At 51.1% G+C, this 17,985-nt stretch overlaps 1 protein-coding gene and 1 long non-coding RNA gene across 2 annotated transcripts; one reads left to right on the top strand and one right to left on the bottom strand.

Moving 5' to 3' along the window:
* Positions 1-2,704: 2,704 nt before the first annotated feature.
* Positions 2,705-6,411, bottom strand: LOC144310996 (uncharacterized). The gene is made up of 3 exons (XR_013376625.1): positions 5,952-6,411; positions 5,052-5,180; positions 2,705-3,411 (listed from the first exon to the last, which is right to left on the bottom strand). It is a non-coding gene; the product is annotated as an uncharacterized LOC144310996 (long non-coding RNA).
* Positions 6,412-6,599: 188 nt separating this feature from the next.
* ATP1B2 (ATPase Na+/K+ transporting subunit beta 2) lies at positions 6,600-13,158 on the top strand. Its single transcript, XM_077892818.1, has 7 exons — positions 6,600-7,326; positions 9,095-9,223; positions 9,604-9,708; positions 9,803-10,008; positions 10,243-10,299; positions 11,102-11,200; positions 11,321-13,158. The coding sequence occupies exons 1-7, from the start codon at positions 7,215-7,217 to the stop codon at positions 11,483-11,485; spliced, it is 873 nt and encodes a 290-aa protein (XP_077748944.1). The 5' UTR covers positions 6,600-7,214; the 3' UTR covers positions 11,486-13,158.
* Positions 13,159-17,985: the final 4,827 nt, after the last annotated feature.

Raw genomic sequence — 17,985 nt, 5'->3', positions numbered from 1 at the left:
AGTCCTCAACATGGTCAGGAAGCCCAGATTCAACTCCCTGAGCAATGTTTGGGGTCTGCCTGGGCCATGGATATGTCCATTTAGCGGGTATTTACCGAGAACCTACTGTGTACCAGGCACTATTTTAGACACTGACAATGCATTGATGAAAAAGAAACAATCTCTGTTCTTCTTCTTTTTTTTTTAATTAATTAATTTATTTGAGAGAGAGAGAGAGAGAGAAAGAGAGAGAAGGAGAGAGAGCACCAGGCAGGGAGGGCAGAGGGAGAGGGAGAAACTCCAGCAGATTCCATGCTCAGCACAGAGCCCCAGAAGGGGCTCTCAATCCCACAACCCTGAGATCACAGACCCAAGCCAAAACCAATAATTGGAGGCTTAAACCAACTGTGCCACCCAGGTGCCCCCACCATCCCCGGTCCTATGGAGCTCCCAGGATGGGGGCAGGGCAGACAGGCCATAAACAAAAAAAGTAAGTAAGCAAGATCATTTCAGGTAGTGCTTGGTGCTCTAAAGGGAATAAGATCCTGTAACGTCACAGAGGACAGTAGTAGATGGGCAGCCTTGGCCAGGTGGTCAGGGATGGTCTCTCTATGGTGGTGTCACTTGAGCAAAGACCTGAATAATGAAAAGAAACCAGTCTCGTGGGCGCCTCAGGTGTGAGCCAGCGGGGAGGATTAAAGGACCCTAAACACTAGGGTCCCCATCAAGGGGTGGTTCTGAGCAGCAATGTCCTGAACTTTTGTCCTTGAGGATTCTCCCAGGGGCTGGCCCTTCCCTCCTCCCCACACCCCACCCTGTCCAGGGTACCACACTCCCAACCTCTTTCCCCAGTCTGCCCTAGATTTCAGGATTCCTGATTACCATCCAGAGCTGTCTACACTCTTTCATTAAGACTGACTTGGCTCTGACGCAGAGGCTGCCAGGCCCCCACCAAGGGCACCTTCAGTGCCTGCCCAGTGTCCCCTGGCTCTCCTACACCCCTACAACCTTTCCGGAGCTTGGCAGCATAACCTGCATCTTCCAGGCCTGGTCTACCTACTCACTCCACCCTGCATGCTCTCTCTTCCCTCCCTCCTTCCCCTTCTCCCTCCTTCTCCTTTCCCTGCTTTTAACCAGAGAGTATTGGCTGTTGACAGTATGCCAGGCATACTGTAATATATACTGTATTGGGTAGTCCAGAGGGATTCCAAAGATGAATAAGGTGCACCCTGGTCCTGGAGAGCCAGAGTCTTGGGAGGGAAGTAGAAAGACGTGTAAAATGCTTTCATGGGAATGCCTGGGTTGCTCAGCAGTTGAGTGATTGCCTTCGGCTCAGGTAGTGATCCTGGAGACTCAGGATCTAGTCCCACATCAGTCTCCCTGCATGGAGCCTGCTTCTCCCTCTGCCTGTGTATCTGCCTCTCTCTCTCTGTGTCTCTCATGAATAAACAAATAAAAATTTTTTAAAAAGTAAAAAATAAAATGCTTTCATAAAGATCCCCATGAAGTGGCTGCAAAGTTCTACCAAGGATCATCAAAGAGGTCAACTATTGAATGTATGAACCTGAAGAAATGCCTAGGTCTCTCTCTTTTTTTTTTTTAATTTTTATTTATTTATGATAGTCACACACACAGAGAGAGAGAGAGAGAGAGAGAGGCAGAGACATAGGCAGAGGGAGAAGCAGGCTCCATGCACCAGGAGCCCGACATGGGATTCGATCCCGGGTCTCCAGGATCGCGCCCTGGGCCAAAGGCAGGCGCTAAACCGCTGCGCCACCCAGGGATCCCATGCCTAGGTCTCTTGACCCTTCACTTTCCCCATCTACAAAATGGGGAAATGACTCTACTTGTAGGCCTGCTGTGAGCTGCTGATGAGTCATGTGGGCCCAAGGCCTTGCCAGCACTGAGTTCGGCCTTGTAGGAAGTGTTCAGTATATGAGAGATGTTGCTTCTGTTGTCACCATGAACCTCATGCACAGTTCTTTTTTTTTTTTTTAAGATTTAAGTTACTTTATTTTATTTTTTTTTATTTTTATTTATTTATGATAGTCACACACACAGAGAGAGAGAGAGAGAGAGAGAGAGAGAGGTGCAGAGACATAGGCAGAGGGAGAAGCAGGCTCCATCCCGACGTGGGATTCGATCCCAGGTCTCCAGGATCATGCCCTGGGCCAAAGGCAGGCGCCAAACTTCTGTGCCACCCAGGGATCCCTCATGCACAGTTCTTGAAATAGAAGTTGGAGCCTGGGATCCCTGGGTGGCGCAGTGGTTTGGCACCTGCCTTTGGCCCAGGGCGCGATCCTGGAGATCTGGGATCTAATCCCACGTCGGGCTCCCCGTGCATGGAGCCTGCTTCTCCCTCTGCCTGTGTCTCTGCCTCTCTCTCTCTGTGTGTGACTATCATAAATAAACTTAAAAAAAAAAAAAAAAGAAGAAGTTGGAGCCTGCCGGGTGTAAAAGACAAAGAAGGTGGTGTGATGCGGCTGACCAGGGGCAAGCTGCGACCAGATGAAGGCAGACATCCTCATCTGAGCCATCCCAAGGAGGCTTCCTTGGGCCTGGTGGTGAGAGGCCCTGTATGTCCTCCTGAGGAGTTGGGGGGCTTGGTCAGGTCAGTGGCAGGACATCTATGTTCCTCCCCCCCCTTTTTTTTAATTGTGGCAAAATATACATAACATACATCCTTTTTTTAGAAAAAAAAGATTTATTTTATTTATTTGAGAGAGAGAGAGAGAGAGCACTCAAGAGCTCTACAGGGGGAAAGGGCAGAGGGAGAGAGAAACACAAGCAGACTCTGAGCTGAGCGTGGAGCCCGAGTTGGGGCTTAATCTCCTAACCCTGAGATCATGACCTGAGATGAAGCCAAGAGTCAGATGCTCAACCAACTTCATCCCTCCCAGGCACCCCCAATTTACCATCTTTGTAAACAAATTTTTTTTTTAATTTGACCCTGATGGACTAAAATGTACCATCTTAACTATTTGTATGGCTCAGTGGGATTACGTTTCTCAGTTTTGGGCAACTCTCCCCACCATCCATCTCTGGAACTCTTCATCTTGCAAAAGCGAAACTCTGTGCCCATTAAATGATAGCCCTCCTGCCAACATGCCCATATCTGTGTGTTGGAGTTATCTTCTTTCCTTGTTCTTGTCTCTGAAAAGACTCATCTTGTTGGGACCCAGATAGCTGAATCCCTGGGATTTGGGGTGGTGGAGAGGAGGATCAAGGAACACAGACTTTATGATAGCCTCTGGATATGGGAAAGAGGGTGTGGGAGTTCTTGTTCCCTTCCTTCTTCCTGGAGATGCTGGTGGGAAGGCTGGGTTCCAGGAAGAGGTTGGAGGTTTGTGATGGCTCTTTGAGCCCCATTCCTTCCTTAGCTTATTTCCCTCTGAATACCAGTGCTGCACTTAGTAGCGTATTCCCTCGTACCTGTAGGAGAAGAAGACGTGCATGGGAGCAACAGGTAGCTCGGCCTCACCCCAAAAATACATTATTTTTCAAGGGACCGGTGTACAGGACAGAGACTGAGCCAGCAGTCTGGAGGCTATCCCCACCCCTGTATTTGCCAGGGCATGTGGTTTGAGGGTACGATCCAGGCCTCATCTCTCCAGATGGAGCCTGGCTCATTTCTATGCTGTTTGCCTGATAGCCTCCCTGAGGTTTCTAGCAGAAGGGGCCATTCCATGTTGAAGTGCAATTCAGTAATCAGACTTTATCTTCCAGAGCTCTGTGGGTTGCTTGGGCATAGGATGACATATATGAAGGCTAAGGCCAAGGCCTGTTCTAGAAATGCTTGCAGTCTGATTGAAAAGATAAAATACACCACAGAGGTTTTCAGTCCAGTTACTTAAGATGAAAACTGAGACATTAGGCTTGATTTCTCTCTGTCACCCCCATTATTCATGTGATGGTACTTCCAACGTAAATCCTGAACCTATCCTCTTGTCTCCACCCTCAAACCTGCTACACTGGTCCAGAGCACCCATGTCTCCTGCACTGGCTCCTGCAAAGCCCTCTCAACTGGTCTCCTTGCTTCCCGTGGTCCTCTTTCCACATGGCAGCCATGGTGATTTTCATGAAATTTAATCGTATCACTCCCCTGCTTAACACCCTAGAATTGCTTCTACAATAATTGGATTAAAATCCAAACTACTCCCTTTGACCTGTATGATTTGGCTTCTGCCTACCTCTCAGATCTCTTGTTGAACCAATCTTACCTCCCTTCTTCCTTCATCGAAGCCCAGCTTTTGCATTACACTTTCCTCCTTCTGGAAGGAAGAGTCTTCTTCTACAGGTCCCCATGGGTCCTTTGAGTTACTTGGGTCTCACGCTGACCCTTAGCTCTTTGGTAAGGCCCTCCCGGACCATCCAGGGGTTCTCTGGCACCTCACCCTGTTTTATTTCTTCTGCATAATATTATAATGCACTGCTTTATTTGTTTGCTTGTTTTTGTTATTTATTGAAATGGGAATCCCGGGACCAGAACAGTGCCTGGCTCTAAGTAAATGGTCATTAGCTACGCATTGAATGAATGAATGGGAGTTGGGGCTGGACTCTGAAGGGTGGGCTGTCTTCCAGGATGAGGGAATGAAATGGACAAAGGTGTGAAGTCAGGAGTAAGCACAGCCTGTCCTGGGAGTGGCCGGCTCAGCTCCAGCAGAGGACTAGTCGGGTCCTAGAGGGAAAGGAGGTTGGGGACACGGGCTGGGTCTAGATTGTGGAGTGCTCCGAAGAACAGACAAAAGAATCAGGACTCCGTCCTGCAGGGTAACAGGAAGCCATTGAAGATCTTTGAGCTGAGGAGTGGCCTAATTAAAACTGTATCTTGAGAAAATTAATCCAGAGCCTGCCGCAGAAGAGACCGAAGCAGAGCCAGCTGTATAATTTGCAGGACACAGTGCAAGAATGAAGATGTGGAATCCCTTGTTCAAAACGCAGGGGGGAAAGTGCCATTCAAGGCATTGAAAGAGAAAAGGCTTTCCTTTTCTTCTGGTGTTCTTGTCTCAAATTCTCACCAGGCTTTATTATTTAATGTTGTTCGAAATAAAGAAAAATTAACATTTATCTACCTTCAGGTTTCTGATGAGCACAGAAGGACTGAAAGGAAAAGGAATTGTGGGCAGCTCAGAGTTCTCCTTCCTCCCATGTCACCGTGGTCAGCAGAAGTGGTCTGCTGAGTCAGGAAGTAGCTTGCGCACCTGAAAAAGAATAGAATAAGATGCTTCAACCACCCATGTCTTCTAGAAGGCCACTCATTCCCTTCTTTCCGTGTTCCAAGCAACACCTGCTTCCAACATAAAGCGTGGCCTCTCAGCTATTAGCACTCCGCTTATTCAGGTGTATGCCTAAAATGCTCAGCTTTCTTCCCTTTGAATCTGGCCCAGCCCCCACGTGTGGTGGGTCTGCTGGAGTTCTGTGCCCATGGAGCCTCACAAATGGCAGGGTACAAGTATCTCCTCTGCGCACACACACTCCACTGTCCCGTTCAACTTCACTTACAAATGACAAGTTCAAAGATAAAATGAAGAGTTACAAGATGGTGATAGCAGAGCACTAAACCGAGCACAAGGCCATTCTGAGCACCAGCCTCATTGAGCAGATCCCAAGTCCCTGAAGCTGGGCTGGGGGAGAGAATTTAAAGAGGAGGGTGATAGAACAGGCATCGTTAAGGACTAGAGCCAAGGATAGGAGGTGAGAGTTGAAAGAAGAAACATCTCTCCAAGGAAAAGTGACAAGATTTGAGATAAAAAGTGACAGATAATGATTCTTAAGCCGTGGTCTCTAGAGGCTCCGGTAGCCCTCCTACTAGACTGTGGGTCTCTTGAGCTCCAGGAGAATCATGACTTTGCATCCCCAGGGCTAGAGTTGTGCAAGGTCTCTTGTAGATACTCAATAAATGCTCCTGGACTCAAGTGGGTAAATGGGGAAGGGGGAGTTCAGACATGGGGGATTGGGGGGACACACAATACCTGAGCAGACCTGTGTCCAGGGCTGGGGTCTCAGGGCCATGCTAGGGCCCAGGAATGTGATGTTGGGAAGGGCTTTGCCCAGAGGGTGGGTGGGGACATGAGGAAGCCCCTGAATTCCGAGAGGACCAGGGGCTGGGGAAGTGGAGAAGGAGGTGTTGTGGGGGCTGGTAGCTGCTCCCCCAAGGAGAATTTCCCTCCGGTAGTGACGTCTGTCCTTCTCTGTGTGGTCTGGTCCAGCATCCTGGCAGGTGTCTTCTGTTTGTCTTGGTCTCTGGCTCTTTCTCCATTCCTCTCGCATTTGGCCCTGTCCATCTCCAGATCTTAGTTTCCAATGGCCGGCCTGGGGCCCCTTCTCGGCAGAGATCGGCTTCCCTCTCCGGCTCCCTATCTCTCCGGGGTTATCTTTCCCTCCGCTCCGCCCCGACACGCCCTCCATCCGCTCCGTCCATCTGATCCCGTCCAGTACCTGGGGCGGGGGGAGGGGAGAGACCTCCGTGTCCTAAAGAGGCGGCAGGGGGGCGGACCCAATCCCTTTCTCCATATTTGCATATGCATGAGGTCGCCCGGGCCAGCGGCGAGGAGGCGGGGCTTCTGGGGGTGGGAAGGGGGCGGACACCCCCACAGCCGCGGAGTATAAAGACTGCGCGCAGCGACCGCTGGCCCCGCACTGCTGAGGAGCGGAGCCTCCGCCTGGGGGGCCCCCATCCCTGGCCGTCCCCCAATTGCGCGTCCCTACCCCACCCCCGCGGCCCAGCCACCGCTGGTGTGGCGGTCTCCGCTTGGAGGAAGGGCCTTGAGCGGTGCCCCGGCCCCTTTCCACAGCCTCTTTGCATCTCGGATTTAGGGGCAGCCCCCTCCCCCACCCCTCCCTGGCCTCCTTGCCCCCCTATTTTTTCTGCGTTTCGCTCGGGTTTTGCAGCCGTCTATTTTTGCATCCGTTTTCATTTTGTTTCTAGAAGGTTTGGGGGGGGGGAGGCTGCAACGCACCCCTTCCCCTTTCAAACTCCCCTGCTCTGACGGTCCCCCTTTTCATCGCAGCTGGGGGGCCTAGGAGCCGTGCATCCTACGCCGCGCTGCCAGCAGCCTGCAGCGCGTGGCGGTGCACCCCGGAATTTGCAGCAGCTGCCTATCTGAGGAGGGTCTCCCTCGCCCCCGCTGCCTTTGCTCCCCGCGCGTTCCTGAGCGTGAGGGGGCCTCTGCGCGCCGCACCCCAGCTTCTCCGCAGCTCCCCGCCCCGCGCGGGACTCGCCCCCCGCCGCCAAGATGGTCATCCAGAAGGAGAAGAAGAGCTGCGGGCAGGTGGTTGAGGAGTGGAAGGAGTTCGTGTGGAACCCGAGGACGCACCAGTTCATGGGCCGCACCGGGACCAGTTGGGGTACGCAGGGCCCGCTGCGCGAGGGGCGGGGCGGGGGTCCGCCGGGCGACGCCCGGGGGGCACTGGGTCCCGCGGGCTCGGCCCCGGCTCCCGCCCCGGGTCCCCGGCGTCCGGCCCCCCTGCCGGGCTCTCGCCTGGGAGGGGGCCCAATCGCCGGTCTAATCTCCCTGGCCGGCCGCTGCGGAGGCGGAGAAAGTAGGTCACCGCCGCCTGTCCGCCCCCCGCCGAGCCCCCTCGCCCGGGGGTCGCGGGCTGTGCGCGCGTGTCCGCACCGCGGCGCTCGCGCTCCCTCTCCGGGCAGGTCCGCTCCGCACGGGCGCCCCCCCACCCCCCACGTCCTCAGAAAAGCGCCCCTTCACTCCCTCTGGCTCTCACTAGCTAGCCAAGCCCGTCTATTTTTAGCTCGTGCCCATCCCCTGGACCCTGGGAACATTCATGAGGGGGCGGGTCTTGGAGAGGTTGGGGGTGTGTGTGTGGGGGGGCTCTTCACAGCGGAAGTTGTCAGTATTCCACTGCTGAGCGTTCTCAGCTTTCTGTGGCTGCTTTGTGGGTGGGGGGCTGGCAGGGAGGGGTGGTCCGGGGAGGTTGTGGAGGTTGCATGCTTCGGGCTCGGGCTCGGATGTCGCAAGGCGCCGGGAGGAGTAGATACCAGTGGTGGTGAGAAGCGTGCATCCTCCGGCAGAGCGTGTCTGTGGGCTTGCCGTGGCTCCGGGCGCCTTCCCAGCCCATAGAGGGACTCAGGCGGTGTGGAGGGAGTGGTTGGTCTCTAGTCGAGGGTCTGGTGCTGGGCTTGAGTGCGGGAGAAGGGTGCCATTTTTCCAAAAATAATTGTTAAACTGGGGATTCCAAGCAATTGAATTTGCATTTCATCCACACTGACTGCATGCTGTTCCCATCAGCACCCCCTAACTGGGGGCCCTTGAGGCGGGTCCAGTGTCCTCCTTGCCTTATGGGACCTGGAAGTCCAGCCCCTGGGATTGGCGGGGTCCCTGACTGCTGGGGGGCAATCTGGGGAAGCTTCATGGGGAAGGTGTCTTCTAAGATGGAAAGACTGGAGGTCCGGGGTGGTGGAAACAGCAGGGGCTTACATGTCAGGCCCAGCAAGGACCTGCTCTCCACGGGAAGTGCTCTCCACCTCTGCTTTGTGGGTGCTGTGCGTGAACTGGGGGTGGGGTGGCTGTTGAAGGTTCTGGGCAGCTCTGAGAGATGTGGTAGGTGGGCAGGAACTGCGTCCAAGCTTTGACTTCCATGGGTGCCAGGGGAGAGGAGAGTTTGCTATTTGAGTGTGAGGGTCCACACTCCTGGGGTGTGTGTGAGAGTTTAGTCATGAGTGGTGGCCAGTGTCAGCTTAAAGTCATCACGCTGGACAGCTTTAAGGACCAGTACTGATGTAGCAGTAGCAGATGTTGGGCCTTCTCAGGGCCATGAATGGTTCGAGAAGTTGGGAACATAATTTGATGCAAAATGACTGTGGCCTATACTTGGGGTTGTCCCAGCAACGAGAATTTAGGCCTCTTGTGGCCTCCACAAGGTTGGGCTTCACTATGCCCTAGGACCGGAGGGGGCTGGGAGCCGTGGCTGGAAGCCAGACACAACTGCCTATTTCCAGCTTGTCTCATTTTGCTCCCAGGGGGAAGGCTCTAAGATGTCCCCAAGACTCTGTGACCCGTCCGGGTTTTGAATCTCTGAGGGGGAAAAGGGTGTGTGGGGACAGATGTAGTCATCACAGGGGACCTGGAACCCCCTGACTCCATTTCCTCCTCCCTAGCCTTCATCCTCCTCTTCTACCTCGTCTTCTATGGCTTCCTCACGGCTATGTTCACCCTCACCATGTGGGTCATGCTGCAGACCGTGTCTGACCATACCCCCAAGTATCAGGACCGGCTGGCCACACCGGGTGAGTGATGCGGCTCCCCACCAGCCTTTAACTGCTCCTGTGCTGCCAAGCCTCCCCCCAAAATAACTCATGGTTCACAGAGACTTGGTTCTGATGACCCAATGACCACATGCAGGGAAGTGCTTGGAGTCTGCCTTTCTTCTCATTTCCTGTACCTGAGACCTTTGTGATCTGGGAAGGTGCTAGATCTTCCTCCTGTGAAGACAATCTCACATCTTTACCCCATCCACCCATCATCCTGCAGCAGCTCCTTATTTCTGTCGTCTTTCCTCAGTGTGTGGTCCATACATATATATCCATTTGTGTATGTGTGTGTATGTGTATATATATATATATATATATATATATATATTCTCCGCCCCTGCCCATGTTGGCTACAGGCTTGATGATTCGCCCCAAGACTGAGAATCTCGATGTCATTGTCAATGTCAGTGACACTGAAAGCTGGGACCAGCATGTTCAGAAGCTGAACAAGTTCTTGGAGCGTGAGTGTGGCCGCGTAGGAGCTTGGGCTGGGGACTGGGGGACCCTGGGAGCAGGACAGCCGGTCTGTGACTCTCCCCACGCCCACCTCCTTAGCTTACAACGATTCCATCCAAGCCCAAAAGAATGATGTCTGCCGCCCTGGACGCTATTATGAACAGCCAGATAATGGAGTTCTCAACTACCCAAAGCGTGCCTGCCAGTTCAACCGGACCCAGCTGGGGGACTGCTCCGGCATTGGGGACCCCACCCACTATGGGTACAGCACGGGGCAGCCCTGTGTCTTCATCAAGATGAACCGGGTATGTGTGATCTTGGTCACCAGGGAGAACGCAGGAAGTGGGCTGGGGCCACCCTCTGCTGGCAGTTGCTTTCTTTCCCCAATGGGCATTCGAGAGATTTTGGGATGTTTGAGTGGCTGGGACAACAAGAGAGATGGGGCCTTTGGAGGCTGAGATCCGTGGAGGGAAGGCTGAACGCATGTGTCCTTTCCATCTTCTTTCTCTGGCTCCTCACCCTCTCTCTCCTCCCTCCAGGTCATCAACTTCTATGCAGGAGCAAATCAGAGCATGAATGTTACCTGTGTGGGGAAGGTGAGTTCGTCGAGCCTTGTCCACCTGCCCACCTGTTGCCCTTCATGGTTTCCACCTGATTCACTTATCTCTCCGTGTCTTCTCTTCTCTCAGAGGCCCCGTCACTATAGGGACAAGGGGGTAAGAGTGGGTGCCAATGTGGCTCAAACGCCAAGGGGCTCCCACCCCCTTGCTTCTCTCTAGGATGCAGGAACCTGCTTTTGTGTAGATGGATAGACACCCACCTCTCTGACTCCACCCAAGCCTGGGCCCCCGGCTTCTAGCCCCAGCCCTTCCATCTTCTCATCTAGTTCCTGATGACTGTGGCTTCTGCTCACCCTCCCGGTTCTTTCTAGGTGTCTGGTAGTTAGCACCATCTGCCACCACTCACTGTCCTTGGACCCCACCTCTCTCCGCTCTAGAAAGTCTCTCTCCTTCTTCACTCACACTGCCTCCACCCTCCCCTTCCTACTGAGCCTTGATTCATTTCTCTGTTCTCTCTTGGCTCTGCTCCAGAAACTGATTCCTGAGACCGGGGTAAGAACGTGGTGTGGGGACTGCAGTGGGCCGCTTCAACGTCATTAGCACCCTTCAGGACTTCCCAGTCTGATGAAGGAGACAGGATGCCCCCTCCTGCGTTTAGGCAAACACACACACACACACACACACACACACACACACACAGAGGCTCACAGCCCAAGGGAAACAGATCCAAGACAGAAATTATTTGGGGGCAAAGGAAAAATGGAGGGAAGTCTAGAGAGCTCTTGGGTTCTTGGCATCCCTAACGTGCTCTCCCCCTCCCCTCCTTGTGCCCCCACAGCGAGATGAAGATGCTGAGAATCTTGGCAACTTTGTCATGTTCCCTGCCAATGGCAACATCGACCTCATGTACTTCCCCTACTATGGCAAAAGGTTCCACGTAAGTCCCGTGGGAGGCCCCCACTGATGCCTCCCCGGGGGAGGGGGGGTGGAACGGGGTCCTTGGGGAGGACACTGAGTTGCCATGGGCCTGGACCTCTGCCTTCCTCCTCTGGCCCAGGTGAACTACACGCAGCCCCTGGTGGCTGTGAAGTTCCTGAACGTGACCCCCAATGTGGAGGTGAATGTGGAGTGCCGAATCAATGCCGCCAACATCGCCACAGATGATGAGCGAGACAAGTTCGCTGGCCGTGTGGCCTTCAAACTCCGCATCAACAAAACCTGAGGCCCCTTCTTCCCGCCCCCCCCCACCTCTTTCCTATGGATGCTTCTGGAATGTCCCTGACCCTGCCTGATCCCTCCCTCACCCACCCCAAAGGTATTTTTTATAACAGAGCTATGACTTGTTTGAGCCTCACGCCCTTTTGTTCTGTACCTGTGAACCCAGCCTGATGGCCCTTGCTAGTCCCTGCCTTCAGCCCCCGACCTCTCCCGGTTCTGGCTGGGTCAGGGCAGGAGACCGGTCCCAGGGCGGCCCCAGTCAGGAACTGTTCTGGTTCTGCTCTAGCTGTGCGTGGGCTGTCTCCTCCCCTCCCATCCCCAGAAATGCCTGCCCGCTCCCCTTCACACCCGCCACCCTTCACACCCACCCCTTCACCCCTTCACACCTGCCCACCTTCACACCTTCACACCTTCCCACCTGCCTACCATCTTACCTTCACACCTGCCCCCTTCAACCTTTACACCTTCCCACCTTCAACCTTCACACCTGCCCACTTTCACACCTGCCCACTTTCACACCTTCTCACCACACCCACCCCCTTCACACCTGCCTTCACACTCATCCACCCCCCACAACACACACATTCTGTTCACACCAGCTTGCAGACACTCCATTCACCTTTCTCTGTCCCTCCCACACTTTCTGCCTCATCCACACAGTCACTTGTCTCCGTGGGTTTTGACTTTTCTGGCTCCTCTGGCAGCGGCGATGGTGGTGGTGGCGGTGGCAGGTCTGTCCCCACCTCCCCTCCATCCCCATTCCCTCCTCTGGAAAGACAGCTGTTTGTCATCGAGGACCAGGTGGTTCCGTGGCCTTTTCCCTGTTTTCTGGGACATCTGTCTTCTCACCCTTTGGTGACAGCGTGCGCTGGGAAGGAGGGTTGGGAAGAGGAGTCCCTGTTGGCTCTTCTGGAATATTCTCCTGTCACCCAAATAGGCAGTCCTCAGAGGGATGGGGTTGACCTAGGCTGAATATGCCTTTGTGTTTGCCGATGGCTCACTTCTCCCTGTTTGTTTTCCCAGAATATCCTTCAAATTCCACTTCCCCGGAGCCCTGGGGGAGGGGCAGCCTTTTTGGATGGGTCCCCAGTGGCCACCTTGGAAACGTCAGCTGGCTGTGGGACTATTTCACCTCCTTTCCCCCACCGCCCCCAGGCCCAGAGCTACCCCCACCATCCTCTCTCTGGCTTCTCTGAGCACATTATCAACTAATCACTAACTCCTTCCTCCTCCTCCTCTTCCTCCTCCTCCTCCTCTGCATGACAGCCTGAACATTGCAAATAGCCCCTCTGTCTAAGGCTCTGAATTTCTTGCCCCCCCCATCTCCTTCAGACCCCTCGGCATTTTTAAACGTCCCCATAGTGCCCATAGAACATTCCATGAGGGGCCTCTGGTGTTCTTGAGCGATAGTGCCCTTCATTCCGCCCTCTCTAACTGTCCATTTCTTTTCTGACACTGCACCCTCCACACCCCACCCTCAGATGGACCCTTCCCTTCTTCCCTCTCGCTGGATCTGAGTCTCTTCCCTTCGGGTCCCCATGTTCTCCTGCATTCCCCCCTCACCCCAGTGGTCTCTCTCTGCAGTTATTTAATGCCTGTGTCAGATCTACTGTAAAAAGAGGATAAAGTACAATAAAATGAGAGCAATTATATATATAAATATATATCATACACGGAGCCCTGCGTGCGGGTTATTCCTTTTCAAGCATTTGGAAGGGCTCTGGGAAAGGGGGTCTGGGGTGGTGGATTTGAGTGATCCAGGGCTTGCCCAGGCCTGTTTCTCAGCTTTGACCTCTCCGTCCAATATCCAAGCATCCAGATCATTCCTTCATCTGTACCATCTTTGAGATCATTTGGTGCAAGAGGCAGGAAGCCTACACCACTTTGTATAGTGATACTTATGATGTGCCTACTGTGTGCATTCTAGGCACCGTGAGGACAGACTTATGAAAGAGGCAGAGTTCCTGCTCCCAAGGAGCCTCCCAGTTTAACGGGAGAGGTGAGGAGTACAAGAAACTCATACCAGGTAGACCTCCACAAACGTGCTTCCAGGGAGGGGAGCAAGCCAGCAAGGACAAAATTCTGGACTTTCTGTTGTGGGCTTCGGGTGGCAGGTTTCTTAGAGGCTTAAAAGCATAGGGTGTTTGGGGAAAGAGAATAATGTCAGCAAAATGCCCAGGGATATGAGAAAAGTTGACCGGAAGAAACAGATATCAGAACAATATAACTGTTGGGATCTCAATGTTGTGTAAAAAGCATACACGCAAGCATAAGAAAAAAGGATGCATGGGTCCATATAAAATATTTGTTGTGATGTATGGGGATGAGTCTAGAGCTAATTTTTAGCTTTCTTGGGGTTTATTTTTGTTGGTTGGTTTACAAATAGTCTTAGGATTTACCATGAGAGTAGCTTTATGACATAGGCACATACATGCACAATTTTATCATGAGTGCATAGTACACACACGCACATGTGCACATGCACACAGATCACTGGGTTTGGCTATTGTGCCAGGACTGGATCCTAGTATATACCCTTAGGTGCATTCTGGTTTTTTCACTCAATACATTTTGCGTGCCACTATTTCACCTGGTTGAGCTCTAATATATGCTTTATTATTATTTTTTTAAGATGGCTGTGTAAAATTTTTCCTAGTGGTTGTTCTTTCCTTCTTAATTTGTTCAAGCTCTCTGATAGCTAGAGATATAAACTGTTTTCTGCGTTGAGAACTTCCCCCCAAGCGATTGTTTGCCTCTTTGTTGAAAAGTGTTAGGTGTTAAGATAGTCCAACATGCTTAGCCTTTTTTTTTTTTCAGTTTCTGGGTTTCTAGTCACTAGAGTATACTCATGTTTTCTAGATTGGAGGTGGGGAGCAGGATATTAATTTCATTTAAACTTCAATGTTCACTTTAATTCCTCTGATATTTGTTTTTTGTGTGTGTGGTGTAAACCAGGAGTCCAATTTTATTGGGTTTTCCAGTTTTGTCTATTTTGCTTTTATTTCAAAAATCTAGGGCAACCTGGCTGGCTCAGTGGGTAGAGCACTCGCTTGGTCTTGGGATGGTGAGCTTGAGCTCCAGGTTGGGCCTAGTTTACATAATAAAAAATATATTTAAAAAAAATCTATGATTCACTCCCATTGAGTTGAATTGCCAACTTTGGCCATATGATCAAATTTCCTGTATGCTGAGATTTACTTTCAGATTCAGTACCTGCTGCCCCTGGCTTGTCTACCACTCCACACACCAAGCCATGTTGATTTAATTCCAGTGGTTTTTTTTTATTTTTTATTTTATTTTTTATTTTCATTTATTCATGATAGGCACACAGTGAGAGAGAGAGAGAGGCAGAGACACAAGCAGAGGGAGAAGCAGGCTCCATGCACCGGGAGTCTGACGTGGGATTCGATCCCGGAGCTCCAGGATCGTGCCCTGGGCCAAAGGCAGGCGCCAAACCGCTGCGCCACCCAGGGATCCCAATTCCAGTGGTTTTACAGTGTGTTTTCTGATGTCTAGCAAAGCAAGTAGGTTTTCCTGCATTGATTTTTTTTTTTGGGGGGGTGGTTTTATTTTTTTAGTAATCCCTACACCCACCCAACGTGGGGTTCAAACCCTTGACCCTGAGATTAAGAGTCTCATTCTCTTCCAACAGAGCCAGCCAGGCGTCCCTCTCAGTACTTTTTTGAGAAGATAAAAAATATTTCCCCATCTACTGTGTGTCTACTTTTAGTTCCAACAATTCTTTTTTTTTTTTTTTTGAGATTTTATTTATTTATTCATGAGAGAGAGAGAGAGAGAGAGAGAGAGAGAGGCAGAGACACAGGCAGAGGGAGAAGCAGGCTCCATGCAGGGAGCCCGACGTGGGACCCGATCCAGGGTCTCCAGGATCAGGCCCTGGGCTGAAGGCGGCACTAAACTGCTGAGCCATCCAGGTGGCCCCAACAATTCTTTATCATAGTCTCTTGAGTTTTTAGGTACAGTCATATGATCAAAAAGGCAAAGCAATATTTCACCCATGTTGGCTTCTTTTTTTTGAACTTCTTGAATGCATGATAACATTGTCAGTAGGCATCCCGTATGGTTCTTTATTTCAATCTTAGTGTTTAACCATTAGGATAATACCTCTTGGTATTCCATCACTATTTTTAATTAAGATGTTTTTTAAAGGAATGGATGCTGAAATTTAATCAAATTCCTTTCACCATCTGTTGATATGATCATATTTTTCTTCTTTAACTTGTTAATGTAATGAATTACGTTGATAGATTCTCTACTAAACAAACCTTGTGCTCCTGTAATAAACCTTTACGTACAGTGTTCATCTTTTGATTCATCAATGTATTCTGGTATGATTTTTAGAGTTTTGCATCAATGTAAGTTAATTTAGCTTTTGAGTTTTTATGGTCTTTTTAATTTTTAATTATTTAAAAAATATTTCATATATTTATTCATGGGAGACCCAAAGATAAAGGTAGAGACATAGGCAGCGGGAGAAGCAGGCTCCCTGTGAGGAGCCGGATGTGGGACTTGATTCTAGGACCCCAGGATCACGTGCTGAGCCAAAGGCAGATGCTCAACCACTGAGACACCCAGGCATTACTTATGGTCTTTTTATTTTTAAAAAGATTTTATTTATTTATTCATGAGAGACAGGGAGAGAGAGGCAGAGACACAGGCTCCATGCAGGGAGCCTGATGTGGGACTCGATCCTGGAACTCCAGGATCAAGCCCCTAGGCCGAAGGCAGGTGCCTAACTGCTGAGCCACTCAGGGATCCTCCTTATGGTCTTTTTCAAAAAGATTTTTGTTAGAGAGTACATACAAGGGGGGCAGGGTAGAGGCAGAGGGAGACCCTGAATCCCCGCTGAGCAGGGAGCCAGACCTGGGACTGGATCCCAGGGCCCTGAGATCATGACCCCAGCCAAAGGCAGCTGCTTAACAAAGCCACCCAGGTGCCCATTTTTAGCCTTTATCAGATTTTTCTATTAATTAAACCACAAAAACTTTACATAAATTAGACATTTCATTCTTTTCTTGTGACATGGAATAGTTAAGTAGCATTGGAGCAGTCAATGGTCTTTGCTGTTTTCTTCATCAAGCTCTTTATTTTTTTTCTTTTTAAATTTTTATTATTTTATTTTGTATTGTACTTTGTAAGTAATCTCTACACCCAATGTGGGGCTTGAACTCATGACCCTGAGATCAAGAGCTCCACTGACTAAGCCAGCCACACACTCTTCTCTCCTTTTTAAAATTTATCTTTTTTTCCCCTAAACTTTTAACTAGATTTACCTTTTCCACCAAGTTTGCTTGGTCTCTCAACAATTTGTATCTTTTTTTTTTAGTCTGCATGCTAGGTTCCTTTTGTTGCTATTTTGGAATGAAAGCATTTGCGGCTATACACATTCCTCAGAGTACCACTTTGGCTGGGTCTCAGCTTTGGGAACCCGGTGTTCCTTTTTTTTTTTTTTTCATTTTTCAATAAAATGAAAAAGATTTTATTCATTTATTCATGAATGACACAGAAAGAGAGGCAGAAACACAGGCAGAGGGAGAAGCAGGCTTCCTGCAGGGATCCTGATGCTGGAGCCCCTCCCAGGAACCTGGGATCATGATCTGAGCCGGAGGCAGACACTCAACCATGGAGTCACCCTGGTGTCCCGGGAACCCTATGTTCTTGGAATCAGGGAGGTAAGTTTTTGTTTTCCAAATTCCAGTGATATAGGGCTTAGGTTTGGAACTTGTGGGCGGGGGCCATGTCTGCCACAGGCCCCCACATTCTAGAACAGAGGTAGGCAGCATAAAACACCAGCAAATGCCCACTGATGACTGAATGAACATGAGGTAAGAAAACAGCCAGGTGGGACCAAAGTTAGGGACCCATTATAGGTCACACAACTCATCGCAGAACTGGCCTGCAAACCCAGCCTCATGCCCAGCCAGTGATCTATCAGCTCACAGAGGTTTCAGCAGAGCCAGAAGGGATCTGTTTTCAGGAGCAGAGCAGAAATGAAAACAGCCAGGGACACATAGTCTAGGGAAATGTGAGTCAGGGGTGCTGGACACTGGTCATAAGGAAGCTTCAAGGTGACCCATCTAGGAGTGAGAGGGGTTTTAAGAGCTCTGGTTTGCCAAGGCTGCAGTGGGTGGAGAGAGATGGAGAACTGTCTCTGGAGATGGTTCCAGGTCTCCTGGGGAGTGTTTGGCATTGCCCAGGCAAAAAAGAGGAAGAAGGTGATTTTGAGGCCAGGCAGGCTGGTGGCTGCACAGCCATCTGGGACCTTTGGGGCAAGCCAAGGTACTCCCACAGGAACTTTAAGGCTGCTTGATAAGGCAGAGAGGACACTGGCCCCAGAGGCCTCTCTGGACCTTAGCACCCCGCCCTCTGCCTCCAGGGAGGGGGTGGGCCAAGCCATGTCCCCACTGTCTCACCATCCCTTCAAGCACTGGCTTCACCAGCAGTGGGTGATGGGGAGAGCTTGCTCCCAGCCCCCCTCCCTGGGAG

The sequence above is a fragment of the Canis aureus genome, chromosome 3, assembly GCF_053574225.1.
Source record: "Canis aureus isolate CA01 chromosome 3, VMU_Caureus_v.1.0, whole genome shotgun sequence".
NCBI classification, from domain to species: domain Eukaryota; kingdom Metazoa; phylum Chordata; class Mammalia; order Carnivora; family Canidae; genus Canis; species Canis aureus.
This window is presented reverse-complemented; position numbering and strand designations above follow the sequence as displayed.